General features: G+C 43.4%; 1 protein-coding gene across 2 annotated transcripts in view; it reads right to left on the bottom strand.

Annotated features, from left to right (window-relative positions):
* Positions 1-20,341, bottom strand: part of PDZRN4 (PDZ domain containing ring finger 4) — a 341,312-nt gene that overhangs the window by 131,524 nt on the left and 189,447 nt on the right. For both annotated transcript variants that reach the window (XM_077265111.1, XM_077265112.1), the window contains exons 2-3: positions 18,786-19,039; positions 17,870-17,972 (exon numbers count right to left, since the gene is read on the bottom strand). In XM_077265111.1, the coding sequence (XP_077121226.1) occupies positions 17,870-17,972; positions 18,786-19,039 (357 nt within the window). The remainder of the gene's footprint in view (positions 1-17,869; positions 17,973-18,785; positions 19,040-20,341) is intronic.

Genomic DNA, 20,341 nt, shown 5'->3' with positions numbered 1-20,341 from the left:
ATCAGTGCTGGTTACAATGGCTGAGCCTGGAACATCAGCAGTAATCAAGAGCACAGTATCTGCCTGAGCCAGTTGCTGGGACCGACATCTCTGCTGAGCAGGCTCCACTGCGGCTGGAGAAGAATGGGAGACTGCAGCGAGTGGTTCAAGATTCCCCCTGTGCAGTGGCAGGAACTCGACACCTAACAGCCCTTGGCAGAAAAAAGATTCCCCACCCCTGAGGTAAAGTAAGAGGTTTCACCTAGTTAGCCTAATGATAAAAGACATATCACCAAAGATATTGCTTCAGTGCCTGACTAGCATGTTCAGTCTGATCATTGGTCTCTAGGTGGTAAACAGATGAAAAGGACAATTCCATATCGGTCCTTTAACAGAATATTATTGCATATTTTTTAACCCCTTAATGACCCTGATATGCCTTTTAATAGTAGCAGTTAACTATACTTATTTCTCATCGCCGCTTTTTAACAGCGCTGAGAAAAAAAGGTTATAATGCCCCCCAGCATTGGAAAGATTCTGTAGTCTCAGCTAACGGGGTTGCTGAGACCCCAGCAAACATGATTTGGGTAGGTTTTTAGAGTCCTCATTGTTGCGATCAGTGTTATTCACCGCAACAGGTGCAACAAGAAAAGGAGCTGCTCAAGAAATGCACACCACGCAAGATGAAACCAGAAAATGTACTAATAGCAAAGGGGATTTTTATTGACACACAACAACTTCAAAACACATAAAACATAATTAAAAACAATACAAAATACAATTGGCACATAAATATATAACATGTGCAAAATAGCAAAAAATACACGTCTGCAGAAATCGGTATGTCTATAACAGAAGCAACCTTCTGGCTCATGGAGCTAATAACAAACAACTGGACAAGTGCACCACCCTTATATGAGCCAAAAGCTGTCCGCCAAAACTGGGAAAACCAATAAAGTGTGGGTGCTCACCAAGAGGGCAGAGCCACACAAAAAATGGCTTATGGAGTCCCAGAGGATCCTATGTCCCTAATAAGACAGATAGAACATACCCAGAAAGGGGAGGGCAGGCACACCGGATCCAGGCGCAGACAAAATATGTGCCAAAGAGAATGAACGCCCAATGAACGCTCATGTTATTCACCGCAACAAACACGTTGACCGCAAAAAAGATTTCCCACTTGTTTCTCTCTCCTCTGATATGATCTAGCATACCAGAGGAGAGAGAAATGGAGTCCCCTCCGGCATCCCCCGGTCAATCCGGCTCTGTCCCCCAGCCCTCGGCATCCTCTTCAGGGAAGAAAATGTTGGGTGCATACTCAGTGCGCCCGCTGAGATCTGCCAGTAGGCACTCAACAACAATAGGAGATTTTTCCTATTGGTTCATTTTGATCACTGTGATAGACCCTATCTAGACCCTAGCTAGGATTAGGGTTGGCTAGGATTGGGCTAGGGTTAGGGTTTGGGTTAGGGTTAGGGTTAGGGTTTGGGTTAGGATTAGGGTTCGTGTTAGAGCTAGGGTTAGGGTTTGGCTAGGGTTTGGGTTGGGGCTAGGGTGAGAGCTAGGGTTAGGGTTGGGCTAGGGTTAGGGTTGGGGCTAGATTTAGGGTTGGGGCTAGTGTGTTGGGGTTAGGGTTGTGGTGCTGGGGTTAAGGTGGTGTTGGGGTTAGGGTTGTGGTTAGGGTTGTGCTAGGGTTGTAGTTAGAATTGGGCAGTTCCGCTGTTTAGGTAAATCAGGGGTCTCCAAACACGACATGGTACCTGCCATTGATTACAGCCAATTTTGCACTCTCCCTGCTGAGCCCTGCCAAATGCCCAAACAGTGGCTTTTTGTGGTCCATTTTCTCCTGATACCCTTGTGTAAATAAAAATGCTTTGTTCCAAAGTATTTTTTTTGTGAAAAAGTAACATTTTTTCTTCCACATTGCTTTAGTTCTCGTGAAGCTCCTGAAGGGTTAATAAACTGCTTGAATGTGGTTTTTCGTCCCTTGAGGGGTGCAGTTTTAGAATGGTGTCAATTTGGGAATTTTCTGTTATATTGCCCCCCAAACTCACTTCAAATGTGAGGTAATCACTAAAAAAAATGGTTTTGCAAATTTTGTTTGAAAAATGAGAAATTGCTGGTCAACTTTTAACCCTTATAATGTCCTGAAAAAAAAAGTTTCCAAAATTGTGCTGATCTAAAGTAGACATGTGGGAAATGTTATTTATTAACTATTTTGTGAGATATGACTTTCTGATTTAAGGGCACAAAAATAAAAATTTTGAAAATTGCAAATTTTTCTAAATTTTTGACAAATTTCCATTTTTTTCATAAATAAACGCAAGTCATATCGAATTAATTTTACCACTATCATGAAATACAATATGTCACGAAAAAACATTTTCCATTGAATCCTTCCAGAGCTATAACCTCATAAAGTGAAAGAGGTCAGAATTGTAAAAATTGGCGTGGTCATTAGGTATAAAATTGGCTTAGTCCCTAAGGGGTTAAATAAACTGATTTGCTAAGTCGTAAATAATACTTTCAAGAATACCATGCAGACATTCAATCTATTTGATTAATAATTTCCTCAAGGTTTGGAAGTTAGGTAGCTTAGACAGACAAAGTGACACTTTGCTCAATGTTTCAGCCATCTCCCAAAAAAACAACTATGTTTTTTGGAGGCTGGCAAGTCAGTAATGAAATCCATGGAGAGGGAGGTTCAATGACATTTAGGAATAGGAATGGACTAGAAAAGTATAGCAGGATGGGTCCAAGGCAATAGACATAAACTTTTGATAAAGCATTGGCTTTAAAGCTTTCAGTGCCATTTCTGAATGTCACCACAAAGGCAAACCTAAAAAAGAATAAAGCTAGTCTTAGTTGCCAAGGATTTAGTGTCTAAGTTGATTCTAGATAAGTGAGATTTTTTTGATTCGTTATAATAGTGACTTTATGTTGAGCACAAAGGAGTAAGAGACACAATTTATCTTAGGCCCAGTTTATTGCCAACAGTTCTCTATTACAGATATCTTAATTCTTCCTAGCAGTTGAAATTTTTTTGTGAACAGAAGGCGCACATACAGAATTGAGTGAAAGACAGTTGTACTTGTGATTACACCCCCCAACTCCAACTTCTGAGGCATCTAGCTCCAGCACCAATGGATGCTCTAGATCAGAATACTTAAATCAAAGTTTGTCTAATCTCTTTAAGAGGTGTATTATTGACAGAGGTGAATTTTATAGGAAATACAGCTGAGAAAGTGAAAAAAACAATAGTGGGACAAAGTAAAAAAAGTGACAAAAAATATAATTTTTTTTTTTAAATCATAAAATTATAATAAAAAATGTATACTGTATATATTGTACCCATATGTAAATATTGTAGTGTGGCTAAAGGTTGTATAGTCGACGGGAGGTATGTATCACAGAGAAGGCTTGTTGCTGTGATGTAACCCGGAGTGTTTTCTGTAATGCACATAAAGCAATAAGGAAGTATTTAAGTATATTTGGGTCCGGGTTACGGGTAGCTATGAGAGATGGGAGGGTCTGGCTACCCATATACCTCACCCCTGCGTAAGGGGCATAACCATGCCTGTCTATGTTTGTTTCAGGACCTGTGGTGATGTCAGAACCACATGTCTAATCATGTGATGGGTTCCTGGGTGTGGTTTCAGGCTACATAATGGAGGTGTGTTTGGCACATGGTGGTGAGTGTTTTGGGAGTCTGTGAGTGTGGACAGAGATCCCTGTGTCCAGGTGGGACACTACAGACCGGAGTCTGTGTGTGTGGAGGAGAAAGCCTCCACGGTGTGTTAAGGCTCCAGGACTGGGCCTGCGTGCTGGACATAGCACAGTCTGTGTGCCTACAGACCTGAGAGAGCGGAGCTCTGTTATGGACATTGAGGTCTCATCCGTCTGATGTACGGACTGTTTTCCTTTTTTGTTGCTGCCTTGCTGGTTTATGGAGCAAATAAACCTGTGAACTTTTAAAGAGAATGTGCCTCCTGTTTCCTCCTACGCATCTGAGCGAGTGAACCCCTACAATATTTATAGGGAAAAAATTTTACACATATTGGGTATTGTCATGTCTGGAAGCACCCGACCTATAAAACTGTCCCACTAATTAACCCTTCTAGTGAACACTGTAAAAAAAAAAATCGAGGCAAAAAACGATGCTTTATCATCATACAGCCAAAAATGGGGAATAAAACACAATAAAAAGATGAATGTGAATAAACATTGTATCTCTGAAAACGTCATCTTGTCCTGCAAAAAACAAGCTGCCATACAGCTCTAATTTCTCCTGTAACCTTTGTGAAAATGCAAAATTTGGTGCTAAAAAACATTTTTGTGGAAAAATGTTTTTTTTTTATTTCACTGCTCTCTGCTATAAACTGCGGTGAAGCACCTGGAGGTTCAAGGTGCTCACCACACATCTAGATAAGTTCACTGAGGGGGTATAGTTTTCAAAATGGTGTCACTTGTGGGGAGTTTCCCCTGTTTAGGCACATGAGTAGGGCAGCATGGTGACTCAGTGGTTAGCTCTGCAGCCTGGCATGACTGGGGTCCAGAGTTCAAATCCAAAAAACATATGGAAGGAGTTTGTATGTTCTCTCCGAGTTTGCGTGTGTTTCCTCCAGGTACTACACTTTTTTCCACATTTCAATAACATACTGATAGGGCATTCAGATTGTGAACTCCAAATGTAACCGTGCCGATAATGTTTGTAAAGCGCTGTGGAATTAATGGCACTTTATAAGTAAGTAAAATAAATAAATAAATGAAGGGCTCTCCAAACATGATATAGAGTCAGCTAATTATTCCAGCACGTTTTGCATTCAAAAAGTCAAATTGCTCTCCTTCCCTTCCGAACCCTTCTGTACGCCCAAACAGTAGTTTTCCTCAACATAACAGCATACTCAGGATAATTTGCACAACAAATTGTATGGTGCAATTTATTCTGCCACTCTTATGAAATGTTCCATTTGGGGCTAGAAAAAACATTTTTATAGGAAAAAAATTCACAGTTCAATATTTTAGTTTCAATAACTTTTATTTTCAATAACATAGCAATTGAACAACAGATTCCCTTACAAGGGAGTTCAATAAGCTTAGATCTAAACAAAGAGGAAAAACCATACATATATTAACTCAAATTCGAAGATACAGATATGACGAGACAAGTACATGGGGAGACATAAAAGAGGGAAAATGGGGAGGGAAATGAGATTCTGCACTTTACTTTATGGTAAGCTGCAGTATATTTACAAGACGAGATTATACCTTGACCCGTTTTATGAGTTCCGCTTCCCCCTCCTCGCACCCCACCCAATGCAGGTTCATCCCCAGTGCCATCAGAATCTCTCACAGGATAATGAAGTCTCAAATAGATAAAGTCAAGGTTTGTTCAAGATTCAAGTTCGTGTTAAGATCCATCCACGGTTTCCAAATTTGGTAGAAGGCCTCCCACAAATCTTCCCTAGTCGCATGTATACGTTCATATAAGAGGAATGTATTCATTTTATCTCTAACCGATTGGACAGAGAGAAAAGGTGACCTCCAGTTGGTGGCTATATGTAGCTTAGCGGCCATAAGTAGCTGGCCTATCAACCTGTGGAATTTGTTAAAAAAGCCTGGGTACTTGGCTCCCAAAAGGAAGGTGACATTTTTTCAATTATTAATCCTACTTCCCGCCACAAAGTCGAGACTATCGGGCACTCCCACCAAATGTGCTTCATATCTCCCACTGCGCCACATCCTCTAAAGCATTTGTCTGAAATGTTGGGGTATATAGTGTGGAGTTTACTTGGGACTTGGTATGTTCTGTGTAGGACTTTAATGGATGTCTCTGCCAGGGAGGCTTGATGACTACCCCTGGAAACTGTGTCACAGCATCGCCTCCAATTTTCCAAAGTCAAATAAATACCCAGGTCTTCCTCCCACTGTTTCATGTAATTAATTTGTTGACTCCATGTGCTGCATTGAGAGACTTGTATAGCAGAGAGATTGCTCCCCTTCCCAGTGGGTCATCCATACACCTCTGTTCAAAGCTAGTCGCATGAAAAGGGATTTTATGTTGTAGAAACTGTTCCGCAAAATGGAAAACCTGATAGATACGAAAGGTTTCGTTAATGGATGGATTGCATTTATGGAGGAATTCTTGTCTAGTTAAAATTATATTAAAGGGCGAGCACAGGTGTTTTAGAGTGGTTATTCCATTAACCACTTCTTTTCCACCAAGCAAAAGAACGTGGGTCAAGTCCTAGTGGGAACATGGGGTTACTGAAGAGGGGGGTCAGCGGGGAGGATTTAGATTGGAGATCAAATTTAAACCTCTCCTTCCTCCAAAGGATCAGGGAATGTGCTGTGAATGGTGCTGTAATGTGTAAGCCTTTTGGTAATTTTTGTGTGGACCACATAAGGCCAGGTAAGGAAAGTGGATGTAAGAGGGACGATTCCAGGCCAACCCATCTCGGAGCATGGTTGGCAGCACAGGCATTAGTCAATTGGGCCAACTGAGCCGACTTGTAATACAGTGTAAAGTTGGGCATAGAAAGCCCCCCTAACCTTCTGTGTATGAACATAGTTTTTTGACAGATTCTGGGTTTTTTTCCTTGCCAAATAAATTTTGAAATCATAGAGTGAATCTCGTGTAAAGTCTTATGGGGCAACGGGATGGGGAGGGGGCGGAATAAGTACAGAAATCTGTGCAGGGAGACCATTTTAATTGCATGCAATCTGCCCAACCAAGTCAACTTCATGGCAGACCATCTAGTTAAGTCAGCTCAGAGGTTTTTTATTAACGGGAGATAGTTCCACTTGAATAGGGTCGACTTATGAGAGGTGAGATTGACTCCGAGGTAAGTTATATAATGTTCATTTTTTGTAAATTTGAACTGGGAAATAATATTTGTTTGCATGTCCTTAGTGGTGTTAAGAAATAGAGCTTCGGATTTGTCAACATTAATTTTGAGTCCCGAGATCGACTCAAATCTACGTAGGACTGAAAACAAATTTGGGAGAGTGGTAAGTGGACTGGACAAAGTCAGCAATAAATCATCCGCAAATAAGCTTGCCTTATATTGTGCGCCAAGTCCCACAGGCCCAAGTATGTTCGGGTTAAGCCTTATTGCCTCAGCTAGTGGCTCCATGGCCATGGCAAATATAGCTGGAGAAAGTGGGCAGCCCTGCCTCGTCCCCCTTTGTATGTTGATAGGAGTAGGTCTAGTTGACAGGAGTTTCAAATAAGCTGTAGGGCTGTCAAACAGTAGTTGGAGGCATCTCTAGGGGTAATTAGTCCTCCGGCTGTGTCGAGATGTCTAGGGAGTGAAAGGTACATTCCACGGCTACTTCTAGTTGCGGTGTTAAGTTCAGGGTCTGCGGTCAGTACAGGTACCACCTTCTCCAGAGTACGTCTCATGCTGCTCTTAGGCCACCAGATCATAACAGGGAGGAAAGGAGGGGGAGGGAAGGGGGAGGAAAGGAGGGGGAGGGAAAGGGGGAGGGAGGAAAGGGGGGGAGGGGGGAAGGAAGGGGGGGAGGGGAAGGGGGGGAGGGGAGGGGGTTTGGAAGGGGGGAGGTGGGAAGGAAGGGGGGGAGGGGGAAGGAAGGGGGAGGGGAAAAGAAGGGGGAGGGGAGGAAGGGGGGAGTGGTGGGAGGGAGGAAGGAAGAGAGGGGGAAGGAGGAAGGGGAAGGAGGGGGGGAGGGGTGGGAGGGAGGAAGGAGGAAGGAGGGGAGGGAGGGGGGAGGGGATAAGGAAGGAGGGAGGGGGGGTGGGGGGAAGGGAAAGAGGGAGGAGGGGAAGGGGGAAGGGGGGAAAGGAGGAGGAGAGGGGGGAAGGGGGGGAACTGCGAAATGGGAATTGGGGGAGGGGGAAGGAAGAGGGGGAGGGGGAAGGAAGGGGGAGGGGAAAAGAAGGGGGGAGGGGAGGTAAGGGGGGAGGGAGGGGAGGTAAGGGGGGAGGGAGGGGAGGGGAAAAGAAGGGGGGAGGGGAGGAAGGGGGGAGGGGTGGGAGGGAGGAAGGAAGAGAGGGGGAAGCAGGAAGGGGAAGGAGGGGGGGGCGGAGTGGGAGGGAGGAAGGAGGAGGGAGGGGAGGGGGGGGGGGAGGGGATAAGGAAGGAGGGAGGGGGGGTGGGGGTAAGGGAAAGAGGGGGGAGAGAGGGGGGAGGGAGGAGGAGAGGGGGGAAGGGGGGAACTGCGAAATGGGAATTGTTGGGGAGAGAAGGGAGAGCAGGGGAGAATCAGAGAGGAGTAGGGTAGGGAAGAAATAGGATCGATTAAAGATACAGGGATCTGGTGGACCTCTTGCGATAAAGCCAGAATAGATTATCTATGTAAACGTTCAATATACAATTACTAGTACTGGAGGGCTGAAAGGAGAGACGGCAAGAAACTATCATCTCTTTCCCCCCAACTCCAGGAGCAATCAGGACGAACAATAGCAACCCACATCGCCCCTCAGGAACTAAGGCAGATGATCTTGTAAATTAGACACATCAAACGATCCGTGCGTTTTGGCTCCTCATTCTGGGGGTGTTCTGCCATTCTCTTGATGGTCTTGGTTTTCTCGGTGGCATGGCTGAAGTCTCTATGGAGACCGGGATCCCAGCTTTAATCATGGCTTGTTTCCCTTCTTCTAGTGTACGGCAGGTGTATAGTTGAGAGTTGTATGTGAAGATGAGGGCGAAGGGGAAGCTCCATCTGTACTTAATCTGTGCCGTCTGCAAAGCTGTTGTTACTGGTTTGAGGGATCTCCTCCTGGCAAGGGTGGTTGACGCGATATCCGCATAGATATGTACTGAAGATGGCAGTCCCGGCAAATCAGGATTATCTCTTGCAGCATTCAGGATTAGATCTCGTGTCTCCTCATAATGTAGTTTTAGGATCACATCCCTGGGCACATCATTATTGCGCGGCCTGCCCAGGGCTCTATGGATTCTGGTGATATGTAGCATGGACTGTTCTGTGTCAGGGAGTAGAGCGGTGAAAAGAGCGGTAGCAGTGTCTTTGAGTGCTACAATATTTTCGGGGAGTCCCCTGATCCGCAGATTACCTCGACGTGATCTGTTCTCATAGTCTTCGCATCAAAGTTCTAGCTCTGCGACACGCTCTGCATGTAGTTTGAGGGTTTCACGATCTTCTTCTAAGGCGTCTGCAGCGGAATCCATATTTTCCTCCAGGGCCACAGTACGCTGCATAATGTCCTGTATCTGGGAGGAGATCTTCTGCATAGCTGAGGCAAGTTCGGACCGGAAAGTCTCTTGTAAGGACCTGGTAAGAGCTGCTGTGGAGATCGCTGTCTCCATGTGGGGACCGGTCTCGTCTTGGTCTATATCTCCCGCGCTCCCTGCAGGGGCCGAGGGGAAAGAAGTCGTAGTAGCCATCTTGGAAGTGCCCCCACTCTGAAAAAGATCCGCGATGTTACGGCCCGGTGGTTGTGCCGCGCCTCCCTTCTTAGGCATCGCCAGGAAGAGGGTCACCTGAGAGTGCAGTGAGTCCAATTGTGGTGCATTTGGCGTAGTTCAGGTGCTGTTTTGGGCCTAAATGAGTAGGTCGGGTAGCGGAGATCAGCAAGACATGACTGTCACCGCCAAGGACCGCACATTCGCCCCACAATTCAATATTTTAAACTTCTTTGAAGCATCTTGACTGACTTAGACAATTAGACACTCAAGGCTTATGTTTTATATTGAAGCATTTACTGAGTGCCTGCAAAAGTCTTTATGAAGGAAGGAGCAGGGGGAGCCAGTAGATTACAATATATTAAGGTTTGAGCGTCAAATTACATGAAGAAGAACTATCAGTATGAGAGAGGGATAAATACTTGTGGCCATAAATATTGGAACAGTTTTCCCATAATGATAGTTCTGCTTCACGTCCTATCTTTTCTTTATTCCTGTGTCCCGTTGTGTATAAATATGTGATTCTTCAGATTTTGCATTAGTCTATGCCTGAGACCTGAATAGTCTTGAAAGCTGCAATTTGTTACATCTTTTTAGTTAGCCATTAAAAGGTGTCAACCACTGAGGACTCTCAATTCCAAATATTTTTATAATGGTAAGGAAACTGCTGAAAACAGTTGCTGAAAGTATAGGAAGCACAAGGCAAAAATAGCCCGAGTTTCCAGTGTTAATATTACAAGATTTCTCATTTTATTTTTTTAATACATATCATGAGATAAAAAAACACAAATTTAAAAAAATGCATGCTAATTTAAATAAAAGGTAATTTTCTGTTGAGACATTTACTTTAAGGATATTTAAACTGACTAAATGTTTATATTTGTGGAATAGATAATTTGATGTGTTCCATTTTTATTATTTTATTAATTATGCTCACTTATATAGCACCATCATATTTCACAGCACTTTACAGATATTGTCATCACTGACACCACTGGGGTTCGCAATCTAAATTGCCTATCAGTATGTCTTTGGAGTGTGGGAGGAAACCCACACAAATACAGACATACAAACACCTTGCAGATACGACCCCAGTGCTACAAATCAACAATGATACTTCCTGTTTTCAATCTTTGTGCACCGCTAAGCCTGCTAAAAAAAATTGGGTCATGACATCTCTAATAGAATGTCATGTCAGAGAGTACGAACGACACACTGTTCTACTAAATGTTGGAAATGGGAAATGTACTGTTTAAACCTTTACCATGATGTTGTCCAAAATCTTGAAGGTTTACTCCCATCTTTTTAGAAAGGTATGTTTTACTAATGAGTATAAAAACAAGCAACTTATCAAAAAAGTCTTCTAATATAATATATTTTCTCCTTTATTTTTTGCAGCTCATTGCCAAGGATACCAACAATTACTTTTGTCTAGGAGTGGGTGTCAAAAATATAAACAGCTCTTTCCTACTGAGATTGTTAGGGCTCATACTCACTTGCACGAGACTCGGATGAGTCTCGCACGTCAATACCCGGCGCTGCTGCCGGTGTCATGGTTCCCAATGGCAAGGGAACGTAAAAAACATAAGTAACGAACGAGCTCTCGGGTGATGGAAACTCGAGTTGACCGTGAGCTAAATCTACCACACAACTAACAGTAGCCAGGGAGCATACCTACGGCTTCCTATATGCCACGCGCCAGCCGGAGGACTAACTACGCCTGGTAGAGGAAGAAACAGACCTGGCTTACCTCTAGGGAAATACCCCAAAAGATGATAGCAGCCCCCCACATGTAATAACGTTGAATTAAGAGGAAAAGACATACACAGTATGAAAGTAGATTTAGCAAAGAGAGGTCCACTTACTAGATAGCAGAAGGATACAAAAGAGGACTTCACGGTCAACTGAAAACCCTTTCAAAAACCATCCTGAAATTACTTTAAGACTCCTGTGTCAACTCATGACACAGGAGTGGCAATTTCAGCCCGCAAGAGCTTCCAGCTACAGAGAATTACAAAAACTGCAAACTGGACAAAAGGTACAAAACAAAAGGACAAAGTCCACTTAGCTGATCAGCAGACTAGTAGCAGGAACATGCAACCGAAGGCTCTGGTTACAATGATGACCGGCAAGGAAATGACTGGAGAGCAAGGCTAAATAGGAAACTCCCAAACACTGATGGAAGCAGGTGAACAGAAGAAGCAAAGTGCAAACAAGTCACCAGTACCACCAGCAACCACCAGGGGAGCCCAAAAAGCGGATACACAACAGTACCCTCCCCTTAAGGAGGGGGCACCGAACCCTCACAAGAACCGCCAGGGCGATCTGGATGAGCCCTATGAAAGGCACGAACCAAATCCGAGGCATGAACATCAGAGGCAGTTACCCAAGAATTATCTTCCTGACCATAGCCTTTCCATTTAACCAGATATTGAAGTCTCCGTCTGGAAATACGGGAGTCCAAGATCTTCTCTACGACGTACTCCAATTCACCCTCCACCAGCACAGGAGCAGGAGGTTCAGTAGAAGGAACCACCGGTACCTCATATCTCCGCAACAACGACCGATGGAACACATTATGGATAGCGAAAGATGCCGGGAGGTCCAAACGAAAGGAAACAGGGTTAAGAATCTCCAAAATCCTATAAGGACCGATGAACCGAGGCTTAAATTTGGGAGAAGAAACCCTCATAGGGACAAAACGGGAAGACAACCACACCAAGTCCCCAACGCGAAGGTGGGGACCAACACGACGACGACGGTTAGCAAACTGCTGAGTCCTCTCCTGGGACAATTCCAAATTATCCACCACTTGTCCCCAAATCCGATGCAACCGATCCACCACCGCATCCACTCCAGGACAATCCGAAGATTCAACCTGACCAGATGAAAAACGCGGATGAAACCCTGAATTGCAAAAGAAAGGAGAAACCAAAGTGGCAGAACTAGCCCGATTATTAAGAGCAAACTCCGCCAACGGCAGAAAGGCAACCCAATCATCCTGATCCGCAGACACAAAACACCTCAAATAAGTCTCCAAAGTTTGATTAGTTTGCTCCGTCTAGCCATTGGTCTGAGGATGGAATGCAGACGAAAAGGACAAATCAATGCCCAACCTGGCACAGACTGCCCGCCAAAATCTAGACACGAACTGGGTACCCCTGTCAGAAACGATGTTTTCTGGAATACCATGCAAGCGAACCACATTTTGAAAAAACAGAGGGACCAACTCAGATGAGGAAGGCAACTTAGGCAATGGCACCAAATGAACCATTTTAGAAAAACGGTCACACACCACCCAGATGACAGACATCTTCTGAGAAACAGGGAGATCCGAGATAAAGTCCATAGAGATGTGCGTCCAAGGCCTCTTCGGAATAGGCAAGGGCAACAACAACCCACTAGCCCTAGAACAACAAGGCTTGGCCCGAGCACACACATCGCAAGACTGCACAAAAACACGCACATCTCGAGACAGGGAAGGCCACCAGAAGGATCTAGCCACCAAATCTCTGGTGCCAAAAATTCCCGGATGACCTGCCAGAGTAGAAGAATGAACTTCCGAGATGACTCTAGTGGTCCACTCGTCAGGAACAAACAGTCTACCAGACGGACAACGATCAGGTCTATCCGCCTGAAATTCTTGCAAAGCACGTCGCAAATCTGGAGAGACAGCAGACAAAACCACTCCATCCTTAAGGACACCAGCAGGTTCAGAATTCCCAGGAGAGTCAGGCTCAAAACTCCTAGAAAGAGCATCTGCTTTCACATTCCTAGAACCCGGTAAGTACGAGACCACAAAATTAAACCGGGAAAAGAACAACGACCAACGTGCCTGTCTAGGATTCAGGCGCCTGGCAGACTCCAAATAAATTAAATTCTTGTGATCAGTCAAAACTACCACCTGATGTCTGGCACCCTCAAGCCAATGACGCCACTCCTCAAATGCCCACTTCATGGCCAAAAGCTCCCGATTACCAACATCATAGTTTCGCTCGGCGGCCGAAAATTTTCGCGAAAAGAACGCACAAGGTCTCATCACTGAGCAGTCGGAACTTTTCTGCGACAAAACCGCCCCCGCTCCGATCTCGGAAGCATCGACCTCAACCTGAAAGGGAAGAGAAACATCAGGCTGGCGCAACACAGGGGCAGACAAAAAGCGGCGCTTAAGCTCCCGAAAGGCCTCCACGGCAGCAGGGGACCAATTGGCAACATCAGCACCCTTTTTAGTCAAATCCGTCAGAGGTTTAGCAACGCCAGAAAAACCAGCTATAAATCGACGATAAAAATTAGCAAAGCCCAAGAATTTCTGGAGACTCTTCAGAGAAGTAGGCTGCGTCCAGTCGTAAATAGCCCGAACCTTGACAGGGTCCATCTCAATAGAAGAAGGGGAAAAAATATACCCCAAAAATGAAATTTTTTGAACCTCAAAAACACACTTTGAACCCTTTACACACAAAGAATTCTCCCGCAAAACCTGAAAAACCCTCCTGACCTGCTGAACATGAGACTCCCAGTCATCAGAAAAAATCAAAATATCATCCAAGTACACAATCATAAATTTATCCAAATATTCACGGAAAATATCATGCATTAAGGACTGAAAGACAGAAGGTGCATTAGAAAGGCCGAAAGGCATTACCAAATACTCAAAATGGCCCTCAGGCGTATTAAATGCGGTCTTCCACTCATCCCCCTGCTTAATTCGCACCAAATTATACGCCCCACGAAGATCAATCTTAGAGAACCACTTAGCCCCCCTTATGCGAGCAAACAAATCAGTCAGCAAAGGCAACGGATACTGATATTTGACTGTAATTTTATTCAGGAGACGATAATCAATACAAGGCCTCAGAGAGCCATCCTTTTTAGAGACAAAGAAAAAACCGGCTCCTAAAGGTGATGAAGAAGGACGAATATGTCCCTTTTCCAGGGACTCCTTAATATACTCGCGCATAGCAGCATGTTCAGGTACAGATAGGTTAAACAAACGACCCTTTGGAAATTTACTGCCAGGAATCAGATCTATGGCGCAATCACAATCCCTGTGAGGAGGGAGTGAACCAATCTTAGGCTCTTCAAAAATATCACGATAATCAGACAAAAATGCCGGAATCTCAGATGGAATAGATGACGAAATGGACACCATAGGAGTGTCCCCATGAGCCCCCCGACATCCCCAGCTTAACACAGACATAGCCTTCCAGTCAAGGACTGGGTTATGAGACTGTAACCATGGTAATCCAAGCACCAAAACATCATGTAAATTGTACAACACAAGGAAGCGAATCACCTCCTGATGGTCTGGAGTCATACGCATAGTCACTTGCGTCCAGAACTGTGGTTTATTACAAGCCAAAGGTATAGAATCAATACCCTTCAGAGGTATAGGGACTTCCAGAGGCTCTAAATCAAACCCACAGCGCCTGGCAAAGGACCAGTCCATAAGACTCAGAGCGGCGCCAGAGTCCACATAGGCATCCACGGTAATAACTGATTATGAACAAATCAAGGTTACAGACAAAATAAATTTGGACTGTAAAGTGCCAATTGAAATGGACTTGTCAACCATCCTAGTACGCTTAGAGCATGCCGATATAACATGAGCAGAATCACCACAATAGAAGCATAACCCATTTTTACGCCTATAATTCTGCCGCTCGCTTCTGGACATAACTCTGTCACATTGCATTTTCTCTGGCGTCTCTTCAGAAGATACCGCCAAATGGTGCACGGGTTTGCGCTCCCGCAAACGCCGATCAATCTGAATTGCCATTGTCATGGACTCATTCAGACCTGTAGGCGCAGGGAACCCGACCATAACATCTTTAACGGCATCAGAAAGGCCCTCTCTGAAATGTGCCACTAAGGCGCACTCATTCCACTGAGTAAGCACAGACCACCTACGAAATTTTTGGCAGTATATCTCCGCTTCATCTTGCCCTTGAGATAGGGCTATCAAAGCTTTTTCAGCTTGAATCTCCAAATTAGGTTCCTCATAAAGCAACCCTAACGCCAGGAAAAACGCATCCACATTGAGCAACGCAGGATCCCCTGGTGCCAATGAAAATGCCCAATTTTGAGGGTCACCTCGCAGCAAAGAGATTACAATCTTAACCTGCTGGACAGGATCTCCTGAGGAGTGAGGTCTGAGAGAAAGGAATAATTTACAATTATATTTGAAATTCAAAAACCGAGATCTATCTCCGGAAAACACCTCTGGTGTAGGGATTTTAGGTTCAGAAATAGGAGCATGTATAACAAAATCTTGTAAATTTTGAACCTTCGTAGCAAGATTATTTAAACCTGCAGCCAAACTCTGAGGATCCATCTTTAAACAGGTGAGCTCCGAGCCATTCAAGGATTATAAGGAGAGAAAGGCAAAGGCTGTAATTAAAGCTGAAATACAACAGATCCAACTATGGAGCAAGCATAGAGGAAAAAGGGAAAAAAAAAATAAAATTTACAGACTTCTTTTTTCTCTCCTTTCTTCTGCCAATAAGTTTAACACATGGCCGGTCATATTGTCATGGTTCCCAATGGCAAGGGAACGTAAAAAACATATAAGTAACGAACGAGCTCTCGGGTGATGGAAACTCGAGTTGACCGTGAGCTAAATCTACCACACAACTAACAGTAGCCAGGGAGCATACCTACGGCTTCCTATATGCCACGCGCCAGCCGGAGGACTAACTACGCCTGGTAGAGGAAGAAACAGACCTGGCTTACCTCTAGGGAAATACCCCAAAAGATGATAGCAGCCCCCCACATGTAATAACGGTGAATTAAGAGGAAAAGACATACACAGTATGAAAGTAGATTTAGCAAAGAGAGGTCCACTTACTAGATAGCAGAAGGATACAAAAGAGGACTTCACGGTCAACTGAAAACCCTTTCAAAAACCATCCTGAAATTACTTTAAGACTCCTGTGTCAACTCATGACACAGGAGTGGCAATTTCAGCCCGCAAGAGCTTCCAGCTACAGAGAATTACAAAAACTGCAAACTGGACAAAAGGTACAAAACAAAAGGACAAAGTCCACTTAGCTGATCAGCAGACTAGTAGCAGGAACATGCAACCGAAGGCTCTGGTTACAATGATGACCGGCAAGGAAATGACTGGAGAGCAAGGCTAAATAGGAAACTCCCAAACACTGATGGAAGCAGGTGAACAGAAGAAGCAAAGTGCAAACAAGTCACCAGTACCACCAGCAACCACCAGGGGAGCCCAAAAAGCGGATACACAACATGCCGGCACTCAGATCGGAGCATGCGGCTGCATAGAAATACATGCAGCCGCACACTCCGCTCCTCTGTGCCAGGTGCAGTGCTGGGTATTGCCGTGCAAGAATCATCCAAGTCTCGCGCAAGTGAGTATTAGCCCTAAGCACTATTCTGAGGCTAGCTGGAGTCACTGGAGTGCACAGCTATCTCCTTTCATTGGTCATCTCTAACCAGCTTCTGTACTGATCTGGCAGAGGCAAGGCTGACTTCTATAAAGGCATCGGGGAAGCACAGATTAGGCTAGTGGCACACCAAAGACTCAGGGTGGAGCTGTACCTAAAGTAGGAATACCACTGTGCAAGAAAGAATTCAGGAGGCTCGGGAGCAGTGCGCTCCTGCTTGAGAATATGGGATCAACTCTTTAACCCTCACAGAGCCATTGTGAGGATTATCAGTTGTCCTCTTGTCTTCTCTAAAAGTCTGGCTTTAACGTGGACTGTAAAATGATGTTTTTCACCTAAATGTATTTTTGAAAAAATAATTTTTTTAAGTTTGCCAAGCTACTTTTCTTCTTCTCTTTGGTCAGCATCCAAAGTCAGATTATGCAATTATGCATGACTTTAGCTCAAAGAAAAAATGGCATCAAATTCTTGGCAGGGGCAGGAAGACTTAAGTTGGCAGTAGTCAAGTTGCTCCTCCTCTAAATCTTTGGACCATCTGAATCCTATTTTTTGAACGTTAAAGGTTGAGAAACTCCCTTTTAACCCTTAAAAAGTTCATTTCAATTCCATCTAATTTGTAGGAAATTAAATTCCGCTTTTACATAGTTTGCTTCGTTAGTTTTGTTCTTTGACCTCTGCTCACTACGCCATAATGTTTATAGTCTCTCCAGTATATATTGTACTGATCCAATGTCATTAGTTCTAAATGTATTAAGAAATCTCCAGGAGTAATAATAGAAGAGAAGCACAATACAGAATATATTCCAGATGAGCACTAGTATTTCCTAAAAGTAGACATTTCAGAAGTGGTGGCAGATCCTCTATCTAACTACTGCACAGCATTAGCAGTTAGAGTACCGACTAAAAACAATTTTATCTCAGCATTAGAAAACAAAAATAAGTTTTTATTTTCACACCACGTACTCATACAAAACTGGCACAAACGGGTATGCTAGTCATTAATCACTGTAAGTAATACCTGTAAACATAATAATAAATGAGTTTTATTATGCTGGGAGAAAACCATAAACTCTCAGCCGATATGAAAAATAATCTCACCTCATACTCAAAGTCTTCCATTCTGTCTCCATCAGCGGGTAGACTGGAAAGATACTCATTACCTTCATAAAATTCATGCTCCATTGGATGAAGAGAATGGCAGCTATAGGGAAAAAATTGGTGTAAGAAGGCCAGATGAGACAATGTTCTTTTTAATTAAAATATGACAAACTTATCCGCAGCTTTCTCGTTTCAAGAGGTTAGGATGGGTTGCTAATCTAAAGAAACACTGAACAAAAAGATATGTTTCTTTTCATTTACTGCACGCTTAGAGTAGTCATTTTCATAGCTTAAATTGGATTCCAGGCAATGATCTGTGCACCAAATCAAAAGAAATACAGCAGTACATTCATAACAAAGGGCTGGCAATGTTCTGCAGTGGCTGGATTCCAATCTGTCTTTTTGAAATTCAGCCTGTCTGCTAATGAAGCCATGTCCACATTTTATATTCTGGAAAATGTGGACACAATCACTTCAATAAATACAGAAGTACACTTTGGAATAAATGGAAAATACTTTTTCTAACAATGAATTTCAGTGAATGGCTTGATGTGCTGCTTGGTTTCTTAATTCACTTACAAGTTGGTATTATCTGTCTAATCTCTACATGGTGTCCAGGAGGCAAAGATTGATTAGGGAAAAGAATACTGTCCTTTTCATTTTTAGATACATTTCAGAAATATTAGATGTGTTGTAAGGCATCCCGCATGTTTCTTTTGAAGGAAAAAGCTGCATGAAATAAAGCATGGCTCTTAAGTGCAGCTGGAGCCAAGATGTTGGCTGTATTGTGTGGTTTTGCCTGACTGTTGGGCACTAAGTATGAAAATGTTGACTTTTTTATGATAACTTTATTCTATTTCCTAAAAATTTAAACTAGATCTAAATAACATGAGAATGATATTGAAAAACGACATACCTGTCAGATAGAAGAAAGGGGCAAATGTCAGGAACTGGTGGAGTGGTTGGTCTGAGTTTGGCAAGAGCCATGATGTGCTCAAATGTGATGTCTGTTTGAGTGCTCACATTCACAAGCTGCACCTCCTGGGAACTTCCAGGTGTTCTGTTAACTGGTGTTCGTCTTAATACTTGAACAACTATTGGATCTTTAGCGTTACGAAAGGCTTCAACTGCTTCGTCATGAGTTGCTTTTAATAAGTCCTTCCCATTAACCTATTTAAAAGCAAAAAGCATTAGGGTTCAATATGCTTTATAAACACAGGAATATTTAGTTACATAATTACAATCATGCAAATTTGTGTTAATAATTTTCTACCTAGAAACCCATTTTGATCATTTATAATTCTGTAATTTACCAAACTTAGATCTAAGGGATAACATTTCTACTTGTGGAGAGTGACAAACCGAGCCTGGCATGTCAGTGTGAAGAGATTTATATGCCATGCATGCTCATCTGGGAAATTAAATTTGCAAATTGCCTTTTCAGAGAGGAAGAGGACTAGACTTCTAGTGCCACCAATTGGAAGTAGCAATCCTAAAAGTTAATATTGACCCTTTAACGAGCCTTGCCATATGACTTAGGCTAAAAGCCAAGCAGGAATCTCAATTTGCAGACACTGTGTTTTAGGGTATTGCCCGTCATCAATGCTAAGTATGAGATCTGATTTGGCTAGGTGAGATGCTTCAGACTGGGATCTAAGGGGTGAATGTTTCTCCTTGTGGAGAGTGATAAGTCAGGCCTGGCATAACATGCATGCTCCTCTGGAAAATGAAATATGCAAATTGCCTCTTCAAACAAAAAGAGGACTGGAACTCTAGTGCCACATATTGGCAGTAGCAATCCTAAAAGTCAATATCAACCCTTGCCATATGACTTAGGATAAAAGCAAAACATATATAATTTCCCAGAGGAGCATGCCTACTTGTACTAACTAAGATTACCTCTACTATATATACAGTACTTCCCATCCAACACAGACAGACTACCCATGACAAACCTGCTATGTAACAGTGATATGCATGGGGACTTTCAGCTTCAGTCATTATTGTTCTCCCTGGTATTTAGCCATTCACTCATTTGTTTTTCTTGTCGCTCTATTGTTTGCCATTATTACTCACTGTGTCTGTATTACTTTACTATTCATTTATTTTGGCTGCATATATATATCTTACTCTCTTTATTTGTTACACTTGTGTGGAATATATATATCTATATATATGTATATTTATACTGTATATATGTATACTCTGCTCAAAAAAATAAAGGGAACGCTTAAACAACAGAATATAACTTCAAGTAAATCAAACTTCTGTGAAATCAAACTGTTTGCAACATCACGTTGCACCACATACTGTCCAGGAGTTGGTGGATGCTTTAGTCCAGGTCTGGGAGGAGATCCCTCAGGAGACCATCCGCCGCCTCATCAGGAGCATGCCCAAACATTGGAGGTCATACAGGCACGTGGAGGCCACACACACTTCTGAGCCTCATTTCCTTGTCTTGAGGCATTTCCA

The sequence above is a fragment of the Ranitomeya variabilis genome, chromosome 5, assembly GCF_051348905.1.
Source record: "Ranitomeya variabilis isolate aRanVar5 chromosome 5, aRanVar5.hap1, whole genome shotgun sequence".
Lineage (NCBI taxonomy): Eukaryota > Metazoa > Chordata > Amphibia > Anura > Dendrobatidae > Ranitomeya > Ranitomeya variabilis.
The sequence above is the reverse complement of the archived record's forward strand: the minus strand, read 5'-3'. Positions and strand labels throughout refer to the sequence as shown.